This window comes from Xenopus tropicalis, chromosome 1 (genome assembly GCF_000004195.4).
Source record: "Xenopus tropicalis strain Nigerian chromosome 1, UCB_Xtro_10.0, whole genome shotgun sequence".
Taxonomy (NCBI): Eukaryota; Metazoa; Chordata; class Amphibia; order Anura; family Pipidae; genus Xenopus; species Xenopus tropicalis.
The window spans coordinates 84,180,110-84,196,122 of NC_030677.2; the positions used below are offsets into that span (position 1 = coordinate 84,180,110).

The following is a 16,013-nucleotide window of genomic DNA, read 5'->3' on the forward strand; positions in this document are numbered from 1 at the left end:
TAACAGAGGGAGCTGAATCCTTGTGGGTTGAGCTTCTCACAGATAGTAAAGAATCTACCAAATTAATTGTAGGGGTATAATATAGACCCCCTAATGTAAGTGAGGAGGAGGAGGCTCAGCTCCTGTTGCAAATAGAAAAGGCTGCTAGTTTGGGGCAAGTGATAATAATGGGGGATTTTAATTATCCTGATATTGACTGGAGCAATAGTACTGCCAGGACAGTAAATTTGAACAAGTTTATAATCTTGCTGCATGACAACTTTACGTCACAGGTTGTTGAGGAGCCAACCAGGAACCATGCTATACTGGATCTAGTGTTCTCTAATGACCCAGAACATATAGCAAATGTGCAAGTGGTTGAACCCCTGGGTAATAGTGACCATAATGTTATTTCATTTGATGTTTGGCGCAGGAAAAAAATTTACACTGGGCAAAGACACTGAATTTTAGAAAAGCAAATTTTAGCTCTTTAAGGGCAGCACTTCAGGGCATAGATTGGGGCATTATGTTTTCTGATAAAAACACAGAGCAGAAATGGTTGTTATTTAAAATGATATTAAATCATTACTGTTCTCAATTTGTTCCATTAATAAGGAAAAGTAGAAGTGTTAAGAGTCACCCTATGTGGCTTAACACTGAGGTAAAGAAGTTAATAGGGAAAAAAGGAAAGCTTTTAAGAAATATAAGTCAGAGGGGACAGTAGCTGCATTTAATGAATATAAACACTATAACAAGTGTTGTAAAACAGCAATCCGGAAGGCAAAGATAGAAAATGAGGATCGCATTGCGGCAGAGGCCAAGACTAAACCCAAAAAGTTTTTTAAGTATATTAATAGAAAAAAGATGCAGGTTGAGAGTGTGGCCCCATTTAGTTATAGTAACAATATGGTTACAGTGGATACAGAAAAGGCAGATGTGCTTAACCAGTTCTTCTGTGTATACAGTAGAGGAGCCAGTGGGCCAAGACCCACCTAAAAGCTGCACTGTTGCCTCCCCTCCAACTACGCAGTGGTTGACACAGGATATGGTGCTTAAAGGGTTACACAAGATAAATGTAAACAAGGCACCTGGGCCAGATGGGATACACCCTCGGGTACTGAGAGAGCTAGGGTCATAATTACAGTGGCCCTTGTTTCTGATATTCTCATACTCGCTTTCATCAGTTATGGTACCTAGGGATTGGAAGAAGGCGAATGTCATTCCTATATTTAAAAAGGGAGTAAGATCTCAGCCTGGCAATTATAGGCCTGTAAGTTTGACATCCGTGGTGGGCAAGTTATTTGAAGGCTTGTTAAGGGATCACATACAAAATTATGTACTGGAGAATGGCATTATGAGCAGTAATCAGCATGGCTTTATAAAGGTCAGGTCATGTCAGACCAATTTAATTGCTTTTTATGATGAGGTAAGTAAGAAGCTGGACAGTGGGGATGCAGTAGATATGATCTATTTGGATTTTGCCAAAGCATTTGATACCGTTACCCACAAATGACTGCTTTCTAAACTAAGGTCTGTTGGTCTTAGTGAAGTCGTTTGCACATGGATAGAAAACTGGCTACAGGATCGGGTACAGAGGGTGGTTGTTAATGGTACATTCTCTACTTGGAATAAGGTTCTCAGTGGGGTCCCTCAGGGTTCTGTACTGGGTCCACTTTTGTTTAACTTGTTCATAAATGACTTAGGGGTGGGTATTACAAGCAATGTTTTAGTGTTTGCAGATGACACAAAACTCTGCAGAACAGTCAATTCTAGCCAGGATGTTGCATCCTTGCAGCAGGATCTTGACCAACTGGCAATCTGGGCGGCTAATTGGCAGATGAGATTTAATGTAGATAAATGTAAGGTCATGCACCTGGGATTTAAAAATATGCAAGCCACTTATACCCTTAATGGGACTGCACTAGGCAAATCCATAATGGAGAAGGACCTTGAAGATAATAAACTTGGCTGTAGCAAGCAAAGCCAGGCAGCAGCTGCAAGGGCAGACAAGGTTTTGAGCTGTATTAAAAGGGGTATAGATTCACGGGAGGAGGGGGTTATTCTGCCATTCAGTTTTTGTCTCCAGTGCTCAAACGGAACATTATTGAGTTAGAGAGGGTCCAGAGAAGGGCAACTAAGCTGGTAAAGGGTATGGAAAGTCTCAGTTATGAAGAAACACTGACCAAGTTAGGTCTGTTTACACTGGAGAAGAGGCACTTAAGAGGTGACATGATAACTATGTATAAATATAGAAATTATATAATAACCTTTCTAATGTTTTATTTACCAGTAGGTCCTTCCAACAGACATGAGGGCACCTACTCCGTTTAGAAGAAGGGAGGTTCCATTTAAATATTCGGAAAGGATTTTTTACTGTGAGAGCTGTGAAGTTGTAGAATTCCCTCCCCGAATCAGTCGTGCTGGCTGATACATTATATAACTTTAAGAAGGGGCTGGATGGATTCTTAGCAAGTGAGGGAATACAGGGTTATGGGAGATAGCTCTTAGTACAAGTTGATCCAGGGACTGGTCCGATTGCCATCTTGGAGTCAGGAAGGAATTTTTTCCCCTCTGCAGCAAATTAGAGAGGCTTCAGATGGGGTTTTTTGCCTTACTCTGGATCAACTAGTAGTTAGGCAGGTTATATATAGGCATTATGGTTGAACGTGATGGACGTATGTCTTTTTTCAACCCAACTTACTATGTTACTATGTTAAACGTTGTGTGCTCACTATGTTCCCAAATTAATATATAATAACACTCCCACATTTATTCAATACACACTAGAATAACGTCAAATACCTTTATGACCACACCATGTATGTTTTACATTCATAAATAATTTCAGCACAGAAGTAGCGAAGTATTGAAACTGTGATTTCCCTGCTTTCCCTTATTGGCTAATAATTATGGCTGTTTATTTTTCTCTTAACATTAGCTCACCCCTATACTATAATGATAGTGATATATATAATTATATATATAATAATAATGGCTTACCTTAAAGTTTTCTTAAAATGCCAGTTAGCGAGATAATTTTTTTCTTAGTAAAACACACTCCTCATTTTTCCTGGCTGGATAATGCACTTGCCGAAGTTGAAGTTGCATGTAAACAAGGAACCTTTCTCTGTTACCTATACGATAAATTTTAAAGATTGTGTTCAAAGTTCAGAGACTGATTTGCAACACAAGTTTTTGATTGTTACAGGAAGAAGTTCTTTGGAATGAAGAGTGTCTAAAGCAGCCTTGTTTAAATACAGCTTGAGATTGCTTATTAACTATTCACAGAAGGCAAATTGTGCTGAGACAAACTCATAATTCCATTGAACTTTGAATCCTTTTGTATGACTTTTTTGTGCATATTTCTTGCAGCTCTTTTTGCTGGACTTAACTTGTACAGCTGCTAGAGTTGAAGACAAGGTTGTTCTTTCTGTGCTTTTAAGCTATGAATTCCTAAAAGGCTGTCAGAGAATTCAGGTAGTTTTAATTCCAGAATAGCTAGATGTTAGCAATTGCTATTATAAGATAATTCCTATTGTAAGATATTCCTATTCTAGAACATTGGTAAGTGTAATTAAATGTATGCAGAATGTATTCTTTTTTCTTACAAAATACGGTATTGCTATAGAAAGCATTTGACTGTTTGGTTTTCATTGTTCTACCAAATATGAAGATGAACAAAATTTGATTGTCCAATGCTAAAGCTAAGAGGATTTGAACAAACCAAACACAATGATATAATATAGTGTAGTATTTAGTGGTAAAATTACACTACTCAAAGTGAGAATTGCATTTACAATCCTAAAAGGAGAACCTGTGAGGCAGCGTCTCACCAGAATTATACATAACACCCCAAAATGTGTTAACTCCAAAAAGGTTAAATTCACAGCAAAGAAGTGTGCTGGACAGCCCCAAAAACAACTTCTCTATATAGATCCACCAAAATTAGTGTGACCAAACACTTCATATAATGCAGCACATATCAATCTACCAGTATTCTCAATATCAGTATCAGTCTCACATGTAGAATAGTCTCTAAACTGGAGCAGGAACAGTACACCAATAGTGTAAAACCATTTTCTAATAATAGAATTAAAAGGATTGCACTTGCAAATAGTTAAAAGCAAATATGCCCTTTACAAAGTGTGTCCAGTATCCAGCTGCTCTGAGGAAAAGGTTCTCCAGCTGGCGCCTTTTTTCTTAGCAGTCTTTTTGGTCTGGCTCGTCCTTATGGCATCATGTCTAATGCGTTTTGCTCATTGGCTTCCTCAGAGACATCTCTGAAGAATCCAATGAGCGAAATATGAGTAGGACAGGTAGTCCTGCTTTTGGCTAGAGTACTTTTGACATATATGCTTCAGCATTTAGGAATGGCCAGATCTGATTCCATTAATCAAAAATGTAGTGACTAAGACAATAAATGCTTATTCTGGTAGGCTGTAGCCTGCTTAGTGGTCAATAGTAGTAAATCAGAAATTCCACCTGACCACTTCATAATTTCATAGGTAAAAAGCGATTTATTGCAATAATAGAGATACCGACACCTACAATTAAACAGTTTTTAAATGTATTATAATATTTTCTTTGCATGAGCGTTATCATTTTTCCATCTGATCTCCCATGTTCCTTTATGAGGGGGCTGCCATATTTGTGCAGCAGTAGTCAGTGTGCATTAGAAATTCTAACAGACAGGTTAAGAAGGGACAGTTAGATTGACAAAACAATCAGGTTTAGGAACCTCGCGTAACAATTACTTCCAGAAGCGGCCCTTTTTTAGCCAGAAACCTTATTGTATGGCCTGTACAGTTTTGCATAGAGTATCAGATCGTGGATACAGCTGGGCTGGCAGGGTTCATTATGTTTGAAAACGTCTGCATGTTTATTAATCACTTTAGTGTGTGTACTATAATAATAATTGTAGGGGATCAGAGGACTCTTTCCCCTGTTTTTCTGTCTGTGACCTCATCCAGCCTGGTTACAGACTGGAGACAAATCCGATTGGCTGGGAGCCTCAGTGCACTTCTGGGAGAAAAGGATTCAGGGAGTGCCTTTGGAGCCGAAACCAAGGGTGGGGCAAGCAGGTTATAAAGGGGTCCCTGCTGCTTTGCCAGCCAGAGAGAGCCATATCTAGAGTGAGTAACCAGCTAAGTGTGTTCTGCTTTGCATTGAGCTCCAGACTGTAAAGGGAGAGATCTGCTTAGTTGCTGGTGGATGCTTTTACCTTTGTGTGAGTCTCCAATGTGTGAGAATTGGTGTTGTTTGTGTGCCTGCTACATGGGAACTGCCTTTGCAAAGGGAGAGGTACTCTGGGGCAGGTAGCACTACCTGTGGGACTAAAGAGCATTTGGGGAAGGGACTGAACTGAGCATAGGTCTTTGTTTACCCAGATCAGAGCGTTGGACTGTGGCACCTTAACCAGGAGTGGATAGACCACACAGGTTCTCCCCAGGGCAAGATTTCTATTTGTCATAAAGTTTATTCATTGCTTTTTTTAATCTTTTACATAAAGTTTATCTTTGCTGCAAACTGTGTGTGATTTCTTTTCCTAGTGGAATTCCCCTGAGGTGTGTTCCTCAGTGCCCACTTGGTGGAGGCACTGTGCTGTAAATCCCAGTTCCCAGTATCATTTCAAATAAGCAAAGGGGTTTTCAGGACCTGTGATTGCAAAGAGAAGTGAGTGTAATCCAATTTCTGCAGTGAAAGGGTTACATAATGATACATAAAATTCTGTTATATTAGTTTATACATGTCTGTGATTTCTATATAAATATGACATAATTATTTTTCTACATTTCAATTGCCTCAGTAGAAATAGTAAATAGAAAAGAACATCCTATAGTAAGGAATGGATCATTCTATAGACTTGTCCCTTTTAGTCAGGCCTGCAACATTACCACACAGGTAGCCCTGCTTATAGCATAAAAACAGACTGAATATTTCTATGTGAATTTAACACTTTTAGATGTAGGTAACCTGGATTTGAGAATAAGTTACTTATATAAGATTATGTTCACTATAATGAGCTTCTTAAGAACTACATGCCATTTGTAAAATCTGTTTCATGTGCCCAGTGGTTTTCTTTCCAGAATGTAACTACCAGAAACTGAAAGAAATTAAATGCATTAAAAAGTATGCAATGTTTGTATTATATTTTTGTTTAAAAAATGCATGAATTTTCATTTGTTAAAGCTTTTGGGGGCAAATCATTCTATATACTGTATATATTGTTTAAAGCTGCCAATATAACGGCCGGTTTGGCTGTCATTTTGGCCACTCCTGTTTCAGGTGTTGAATGCAGTACTCTCCTGATGTGTTTAGCAGGGCCCCTATGTAATCCAAATGCTTGACCCCATATGGCCAAATAGTGCAAAAAATAACTTGCTTTTTATTCTAACTTCCAACAGCAAGTACATTACATATGACATAATTATGGCCATACTTTAATGCACATAAAATTAACTTTTGACCGTATAAATAAAAACAGTGACATCTGATAATTATGGTATAATGCCAAAAGTCAAATACTGTCCACTTTCAGCAGCTCATAAGTTATCATCAGCCTGTGTTGGCTATATTTTTCTATTTAATTATTATTTGCCTTGCTTGTTACTGTCCCTACTTTTACTGCTAAGCATATCTATAAAGGCCTTGTTCAGTTCTTTACCTTTGTCAAAAGAGCCCAAGTTATCAGATTTACAATTACAACTGCTAGCCTGTGGCACAGAAGGCATATTAGCCACTGCAGTCAAAACACCATTCTGTGCCAGCAATTGGATTTTAGGTGAATGGGGATTTCTCTACCCATGGCACATGCTTGTGTTGTTAGTCAGGGAGTGTTTAAGGTGTGGTTGTTTTCCATTTCTTAAAGGAATACTGGTATGGGAAAACATGTTAATAGAGCTTCTCCAGCAGAATCTTGCATTGAATTCCATTTTTCAAAAGGGCAAACAGATTTTTGTATATTTCATTTTGAAATAGCACATGGGGCTAGCCATATTCTTCATTTTCCAGGGTGCCACAGCCATGTGACTTGTACTCTGATAAACTTCAGTCACTTTAATACAGTACAGCAGCCGATCAGCAGAACAATAAGAAGGAAGCAAGATAAAAGCTTCCTGACAGCTGTATTGCTAAAAGTGGTTGATATCAGAATAGCACTCAATAGTAAAAAATCCAAGTCTGGCTCATGACTCCTCCAGTTGCATGGAGTAGGAAAAACAATAATTTATCTGAAAGCAGTTCTAATGTGTAGTTCTGGCTCCTTCTGAAAGCTCAGACTCAGGCACAATACACTGAGATAGCTGCACCAGTAATACAAGTTAAATTAAATTTTAATACATTTAATACAGTTTTAAATGGTAGAGTGAATTATTTGCTATTTCAATAAAGTAATTAGAAAAAATAAGTACACCATAAAAATCATGACATAATGCCTTTAATTAGTCCTACAGGGCCTTGATCTTCCATAGGCATAATCATCTCCAATTATCCAACTGGGAAGCAGTGCCTTGCAGGTAAAGAATTATTGACCATTGTGCTTCTGGCTGAAAGCACATACGTGCTTGTGCATAGGTGCGCGCATGCTGGGGCGGGGGTGTGAGCATCAAGGCCAGCCAGGTTGCTACTGTGCACTGTACTTTACAAATTTACCATAATATTTAATTGCAAGCAGCTTAGCAAAAACATATAAAAATGTTGGATGTAGGAATTTCTTCTTAGGGTAATGACACAAAATATTAATGTAGCTGAAAAACTCTGCAGGCGTCTTTTGTAGAGGTAAAGGAATGCGGATCCACTATTATGCGCCCACCCCCGTAGCTCCATCGACAGGTCTGGTATTGGTCCTGTGTGAATGTATGCAGTTTCACGCCAATATCTGTCCATCTAGCTCTCACAGGTTGATGCTTGGCCTATCAATGGAGGTACAGGATGTGAGCATAAGAGTGGATCAGATAATCTGCTAAGTGTGCACTTACCCTAGCCCCCATAGACATAGAACTCCTCTGCAAACACATGTGCTAGATGCAGTCTTACCACCAACGAGTACTCAAGCACTTGCAGGAGTTTTACTGCCTTTTTACTTACTATGACGGGTGGTTTTGGATTAATACCATTAAACAGAGTTACACTTCCTAATTTTCTCTTAAAAATATACATAAAAGAAACACGTTTTTATTTAGCTCTTATCTCACATAACATAATCTTTAACCTTTGTACATAAATCTGGTGCAATAAGAATGTATTGATTATATAGCTGTTATACTTTCTACTTTGTACTCTTTTACCTTTGTAAAAGTTTATGTGTACCAAGATTCTACATTTAATTGCCAATGCTCATTTTTATTCTTTACTGCTTGATAATGTTTGATTTGTAGAAGAGTAATTTACATGCTTTCCAGACAGCAGACTGTTAACTCTATCCATCGGGTCAAACACCTGTGGTTGTATACATACATTCGCACACATCATTGCTGGGTCTAAGGTTGAGAGCACCACGCTTCAATTGCCCTAAACCACAACCCCCATCTGCAGGTCTTGTGTGACTCGCGCACCAAATCCCCTGGACATTCAGATGGGCTGAAATTGGGGAAGAAAGGCACTAGTTTCTGGTATGTACCAAGTTCCCCCCACAGATAAGGCCAAATCAGTTGCCAAATGGTATGTTATTATACCTTTATTACTAGGCATAGTTATATAGCAGCTTATGTATCCATATACTGCTTTACATTTTTTCTTTAAAAGCAAACTGAAACTTAACCAAAGATCTAAGGCAAAAATGTTGTACATTTTGTCCGTCCGGGTTTCTCTACCAGCCCAAGGCAACCACAACTTTTTAACAATGAAAATCTGTGCCTTCAAAGATTGCCCCATCTTGTTTCGGCTCATAGATGATTATTTTCTATATATACATAATTTTGGCTAGCACCCTGCAAAATATTGAGCCTTGGAGTGCGGACACCATTTGGATTGATATATATATATATATATAATATATATATATATATATATATATATATATCCAAAAAAGACCAGCAACACCGAGTTGAGTTATATTCCAAAAACAATCAATTGTGTATTAAAAACGCATGAACAGCCCTGTACCCGAGCTAAGAGCTGAAGCAGAGTGCCACCCTGGGTTCGCTATATATATATATATATATATATATATATATATATATATATATATAGAATATACATTTCATAATATAAATATAAATTTCATAATATAAATCTCAAAAGTAAATATCAAAGAATGAATTATTCATTTTTAGGGTTTTTTTTATTTCTCTTAAGAATCTTTTAATTCTCCTTCTCTCCTAAGAATCAAACTAATGTTTTTTTTATAAATACCCCCCACTGAATGCCTTTGTTGCTACAAAGGGGAACTGTAAACAATTTTTTACTGATAAAATATATGTAGGCTCTGCCTCTAAGGTTTACTAGTAGACCATGAGGCTTCTTAGGCTAGTCATACTTCTCTCATGGGTTAAGACCCTTTTTTGTATGTCACACGAGAATATTTACAGTATATAATCCTAACCTTGGTCAGTAGTAGGGAGAAGTGTCCATATATACTTCTCCTGCATGCCTGTTGATAATAAAGCTTTTACTTAAAGCAACATCAATGTCTTTGTCAGTAAGGCAGGGATCCTCAACCTTTTTACGTGGGAGAGCCACACATAAACATGAAAAAAATTCTTTGGGGATGCCAAGAAAGGAATGTGATTGACTATTTGGTATTCCCATGTGGACTGTTGGCCTGCAGAAGGCAGGAGTAAAACTGTGTGTCTGTGCTTCAAAAACTTGCCTTCAAGCACCTAAAACTCAGCACTTACTTTGAGGCCACTGGGAGCAACATTGAAGGGGGTGGTGAGCAATATCTAGTTCATAAGCCACTGGTTGGGTATTACTTCTCTGAGGGGTCCCATGAAAACTCCACAGCACTACTTTTGTGCCCTAGGTATGTGCCTCTTGATATCAGCCCTGACACCCATTAGGGTTTAAATTTATGCTCAGTGGAAAAGGCCTCACCTGCAAGACACAAATCAATAATGTTCTTGTTTAATCTGTCAATTTATTTTATTATAATGGCAGAGTTTCCATGTGAGTAATAGGTTAAAGTAGACATATTGCGTGAAAAACAAAAATGTGCCATTCCATTGTACTCCTCCAAAAATCTCTGCAAAAACTCTACTAGACCCACCCATCTGTTCCATTTCCTGCTGCCTCCTTTCTCAGGCTGTGCAGGGGGCTGGAAGCACACAGCACAATGCACTGTAGGATAGGAGCCAATCAGAACTTAGGCTGATGTGATAGGGAACTGAAACCTACAGTATCTTTGCTTGTGTAACTGCAGGACTGTGATTGCAGCCCTGCCTCCTACTGTGCTTCTGGCAGGGACCTTTAAGACACCCACCTGTCATTTAAAACACTAAAAGAGAACCAAGAGGATCTATAGGAAGCTCCAATACTGGGGCCATTTTTAAATATAGTATTTATTTTCAGCCTTAAGTAAAACAAGCACTTTATAGTATTTAGTATTGCCTATAAGATTAGGGGGATATGTATCCTTTAAAGAATGTGAGTGTGTGTGTGTGTGTGTGTGTGTGTTTTTATGTCTGTGCACCCGTTTGTGGAACTGTTTGTAGATCAGCATTAAGTAATTTTAGTAGACCTAAATATGTTCCCATATTCAAGACATTCCATACCCAGGGCACACCAGGATGACTTTTTATAGCATAGTTATATGTACCAAATATAAACATGGGGAGTTCTAAAAGTAGTGTACAGAGTAACTCCATCATTTTTTAAATACATGGAAGCTCCCCTCAACAAATAAAGGTCCAAAATCCTTCTAGGGAAGGCTCTGAATTATATAACAGTATTCTTTATGAAAAAATATTTGTTAAGAAGCATACATTGTTTAGTGTTCTCATCCCTTTTAGATTTCATTGTTCTATCATACATTCAGCCAGATTCAATTCAGTGATGAATAGTTACCTTATGGTTTACCACGTCAAAACTCATGGATGAGATTCAATCTGAGGAGAAAAAACTTTTCTACTAGTTCAGTTCCATTTTTCCCATAGCCTTTAAGTGAGTTTTCATGTGATAAAAAGTGAGATTTTTCTGAACTGAATTGCATCTCAAATTGAATCTCCTCCATGAATTTTCAAGTGATAAACCTTTTTCTCATTGAATTGACTCAGGCCCATTATTTTTACAGGTAGAAACTATCATAGTTGTGTAAACTTGATAAAACACAGTAGAATTATTTTAAAAAATTAAGATTTGCTTTAGGTGCAATAGCAATCTAATCTTAAAATACAAAGAATATGGTCTATGGTCATGAGTTGTATGTGAATATTAGACACATATCCTTAAATGTATGTATAAAGTCCAGCCTGTTACTAGTCAGTGGTCCATGACACACAAACTGGAAATTTCATTAGGCTAGGGAACATTTATTTCAGTCATACAATGAAGAAAGCACTTTGCTGTGTCACTAGTCAATTATTCTCATGATTGGCAAATAGTTCAGTGCTTTACAGGAATGTCCATCTATCTCAACATTGGTCCTTCTTACAGGTCAAAGACCATGGTGCCTGATATCTGTAAACAGGGCTAGTTGGTTTATGATCAGTTAAAATTCCCTCAACATTTAGATTATATGTGTATGCAATCTATAGATTCTATCAGGCTTGTGTACCAATGCTACAGGTGCAAGTGCAGGAGCTCTAAGGTCAGCAAAACTACATCCATTACAGCCCATATTAGGCAGGCCTTGTATCTTAGCAAAATCTAACACAAGGTCACAGTGCAGCTCACACAGATGCAAGGGAATACTGTATATAACCCCTGCCTTGGGCAGCCTTTGTTGTTTTTTTTGTACTCTTTTGTTTGTAAATGAGCCCTTGTGTTTTTTTAATATATACTGGTAATATTCCTTTATTGTTTTAAGAATTAAAGAGTCTTTTGAAGGTCTTATCTTAGTTAAAAAGTTGAATAAATGCAAAGTCAACTGTTAACACCAGTGTGTACTGTTAGCTCTCCATTAAATTATAATTTTTGACCAAGACAAGACCCGTGAGTGTGGATTTCCTTCAATACATGGGCATCTGTTGTTATTTAGACTGCACCCAGACACACTATTTCTGATACTTGTGAGTTCTGGCATTCTTGTGCATATTTGATTTTTTTTAAGGTATACTGTAATCAAATTTAAACTTTCAAAATTTTATTTCATAGTTTTAGAACTATAATAGTTGTAGATGCCCTAATAGTGCTATGTTGTTTTCTAACATATTGGATATTATTTATACACACTGATACAAGAGCAGGCTTAATTGGAGTATCTTCACCCCATCAATCACACATTTTTTGTTTGCCCTGACAGTTTTTTTTTCTTCTTGTTCTGGTTGCCAGAGGTCACTGATTCAAGCAACTGGATTTCATTTAAATGGTATTATAAAAGCAAGATTATAATGAAGTGGGATGTTATTTGTTTCAAAAATATATAATTGTAACTGAAAGTGGAACTGCAGGGTCTAGTATTTTTATTATTATTATTATTAACATATTCTGCATTACTTTTCCAGAGATTATACATCACTCATCTCAGTCCAGTCTCTGCCCCAGTAGAGCTCATAATTTAGGGTGCCAGGGACATTTCCACACAGTCATCAATTCTGTCAGGATCCAGTTAATCTGCTCAGTTAATCTGTGGGAGGAAACCAATGTACCCACTAATTTCAAGATTTGTAGCTTGATTATTTTAACAGATGTCTGGATAACTTGACAAAATATGTCTAATATTGAGGAGACAGAACTGGGTTTGTAAGATACAGCAAATTGATCCAAGCTGGGCAAAATAAACAGAGAAAGTATGGAAACATTCATTTTTGTGGTTTTGAACAATACAATAATTGGGTTTCTTTAACAAGATGTTGATTTAATTTCTGTCTTAATTATTGCATTTTCATATTTTTGTTGTCTAACAGAGCAAAACTACAATATGACTTTACAAAACTTGATACTTTTATAGATCTTCTGATGGCGAATGGCTTAGTGCCAGGTAAGAAGCTGTTTATGTTCTAAATAAATGTACTCACTCTTCTGCTGTAAAATACATTGTATAAATAATTGCATTATAAATTTTAAAATAATATTTTGATATTCAAACCACAACTTAAACTAGAAAGGGAAGTTTGAGAACATACTTCATGTTGGTTTGAAAAACATGTGAAGTCACTGAATGAAATCTGATTGTCTGTTGGTGACTCAGACAACTTTTCTTTTTCAAACTTAAAACTGCAGCCCCTAGTGACCAACTGTGAAGAGTTTGGGGACCCTGGTGTTAATACTGTGAGGACGGCAGCAGATTGAATTTCCCCATTGAAAGTCAATGGGTAATATCTGATTGGCTGTTTAGGGAGTTTGGGGACCCTTGCATTAATAAAAAAAAATCTGATTGGCTGTTATTGGCTGTGCCCACTTTTCTAAACTTGTATGTAGTCACTGGCAACAGTGGAAATTTCCCCACTGAAATCAATGAAAGAACTGTGATAGGGTGTTGGTGGCTCTGTCCACTTTTACTCATTTACCTTGACCTGCAGTCCACCAGTCACCATTAGTTAAGAATTTGGGGACCCTGTTGTTAATATTGTGAGAATGGCAGCAGGGTAAATTACCCCATTGAAAGTTAAAGGAACAGTAACACTAAAAAATTAAAGAGCTTTAAAGTAATAAATATATAATGCACTGTTGCCCTGCACTGGTAAAACTGGTGTGTTTGCTACAGTAACACTACTATAATTTATATAATAAGCTGCTGTGTAGCCATGGGGGCAGCCATTCAAGCTGGAAAAAAGGAGAAAAGGCACAGGTTACATAGCAAATAACAGATAAGTTCTGTAGAATACAATAGTGTTTTATCTGTTATCTGCTATGTGCCTGTGCCTTTTCTCCTTTGAATGGCTGCCTCCATGGCTACATAGCAGCTTATTTATATAAATTATAGTAGACTTTCTGAAGTAAACACACAACTTTTACCAGTGCAGGGCAGCAGCACATTATATTTTAGTTACTTTTATACACTTTCATTTTTTGGTGTTACTGTTCCTTTAATGGGTGAAATCTGATTGGCTGTGTGTAGCTCCAACTTTTTTGAGGATCCAACAAATATCTCCTTTTCATTCAGGTTCACCCCATGACTGTGTGTGTTAAGCTCTAAGCATGGCAGCAGTTTAAATTTACCTATTAAAAGTCAGTGGGTGAAATTTGATTGGCTGTTGATGGCTCCTCCCACTTTGGGTCATCCATCAAATGCCACAGTTTCATTCGGGTGACCCCGTGATTATGTTATTCAAGTTTAGTGAGTGAGGCTTTAAAGCTGTAATAGTGGCAGCAGTTTGAATATCTTCCCTGTCAAAGTCAATGGACAAATTGGGGTGTTCGGAGTGGCGCACAAAAAGACGGGCACAGGAATGCTTAAAAATCTACAAGCAACCTGCTCCACTATGGGATGAAGAAGTGTAGAGAGTATGGGTGTTGTACCCCTAAAACTAGGAAGAGAAGCATTTAGAAAATGGAAAGAATATGCTGAAGTCGAAGAAGGCTATTTTGGTTTTTGAAACCAAAAGACATTTGGCCTGATTTATGAATATAGGTGCTAAATTGCACTACCAACCAATCAGGTCTTTGCTTTAATTTTCTAGCTTGTGGCAAATTTTTCAAAACTAATTTCAGTTCGTTATCAGACTAACCCTTGAATCAACTTGTACTAAGAACTATAAGCCGTCTCTTTGCAATAAATCTATATTACAAAACATTGTGAACTAATTTTACACCGATATTCAATTTTTAAGGTTTTGAACTGATGGGCAGCCCATCTGGATATTTTACTGATTTTGAAGACAAACAGCAAGTGATGGAATGGAGGAACCTGATATTTAGGACAGCTCAAAGATACATCAGTAAGCATGGAATATATTTTATTTTCATATTACAGGTATATAATCTGTTATCTGGAAGGCCTGGTACCTAGGTTTTTTATGGTTAAGAGTTTTTTTTGTGTAATTTGGATCACCATACCATACCATAACTCTACAAAAATGTATTGAAACAGTAAATAAAACAGGATTGTTAGGTACTGTGTTGCTGTATTAAAGAAAGAGAAAATATTTTTTCTTAAATTATAATATTTTGCTTAAAATTGACACTATGGGAAATGGCCTTCCCGTAACTCTGAGCCTTCTGGATATTGGGTTGCTGGATAAGAGATCTCATACCTGCATTAGTGAGTGTTATAGCCCAAATCTGGTCAGGCACATTTTCTTCCTTGTAGCTATTTGTCATACATTTTAATGTTGCAGTATTTTAAAAGCAGTGTATTTTGTGGCTATCATTGTATCAGCTTACATAGTTACATAGGGTTGAAAAAAGACCAGTGTCCATCAAGTTCAACCCATCCAAGTAAACCCAGCACACCTAACCCACACCTACCAATCTATACACTCACATACATAAACTATAAATACAACCACTAGTACTAACTGTAGATATTAGTATCACAATAGCCTTGGATATTCTGATTGTTCAAGAACTCATCTAGGCCCCTCTTAAAGGCATTAACAGAATCTGCCATTACCACATCACTAGGAAGGGCATTCCACAACCTCACTGCCCTCACCGTGAAAAACCACCTACGCTGTTTCAAATGGAAGCTCCGTTCCTCTAATCTAAAGGGGTGACCTCTGGTGCGTTGATTGTTTATATGGGAAAAAAGAACATCCCCCATCTGCCTATAATCCCCTCTAATGTACTTGTACAGAGTAATCATGTCCCCTCGCAAGCGCCTCTTTTCCAGAGACAGATGTAACATAAGTGTTAGCTTTCTATTTGTTGGCAAGCTGAATTTACTGATCCTCAAAATAATGAACATTTGGGGGCGCATTTATCAAAGTACGATCGCTTCTGAATACAAAAAAATCAAAGTTTTTGTACTGTGTGTATTTTTGGGACTTTTTCGTTAA

General features: G+C 37.4%; 2 protein-coding genes across 4 annotated transcripts in view; one reads left to right on the forward strand and one right to left on the reverse strand.

Annotated features, from left to right (window-relative positions):
• Positions 1–3,188, reverse strand: part of slc26a1 (solute carrier family 26 (anion exchanger), member 1) — a 28,187-nt gene extending 24,999 nt beyond the window's left edge. Inside the window, exon 1 of the mRNA XM_002935465.3 lies at positions 2,980–3,188. The gene's annotated coding sequence lies outside the window, so the exon portion shown is untranslated. The remainder of the gene's footprint in view (positions 1–2,979) is intronic.
• Positions 1–16,013, forward strand: part of idua (alpha-L-iduronidase) — a 77,265-nt gene that overhangs the window by 38,428 nt on the left and 22,824 nt on the right. For all 3 annotated transcript variants that reach the window (XM_002935456.5, XM_031903405.1, XM_018097379.2), the window contains 2 exons: positions 12,981–13,054; positions 14,847–14,954. In XM_002935456.5, the coding sequence (XP_002935502.3) occupies positions 12,981–13,054; positions 14,847–14,954 (182 nt within the window). The remainder of the gene's footprint in view (positions 1–12,980; positions 13,055–14,846; positions 14,955–16,013) is intronic.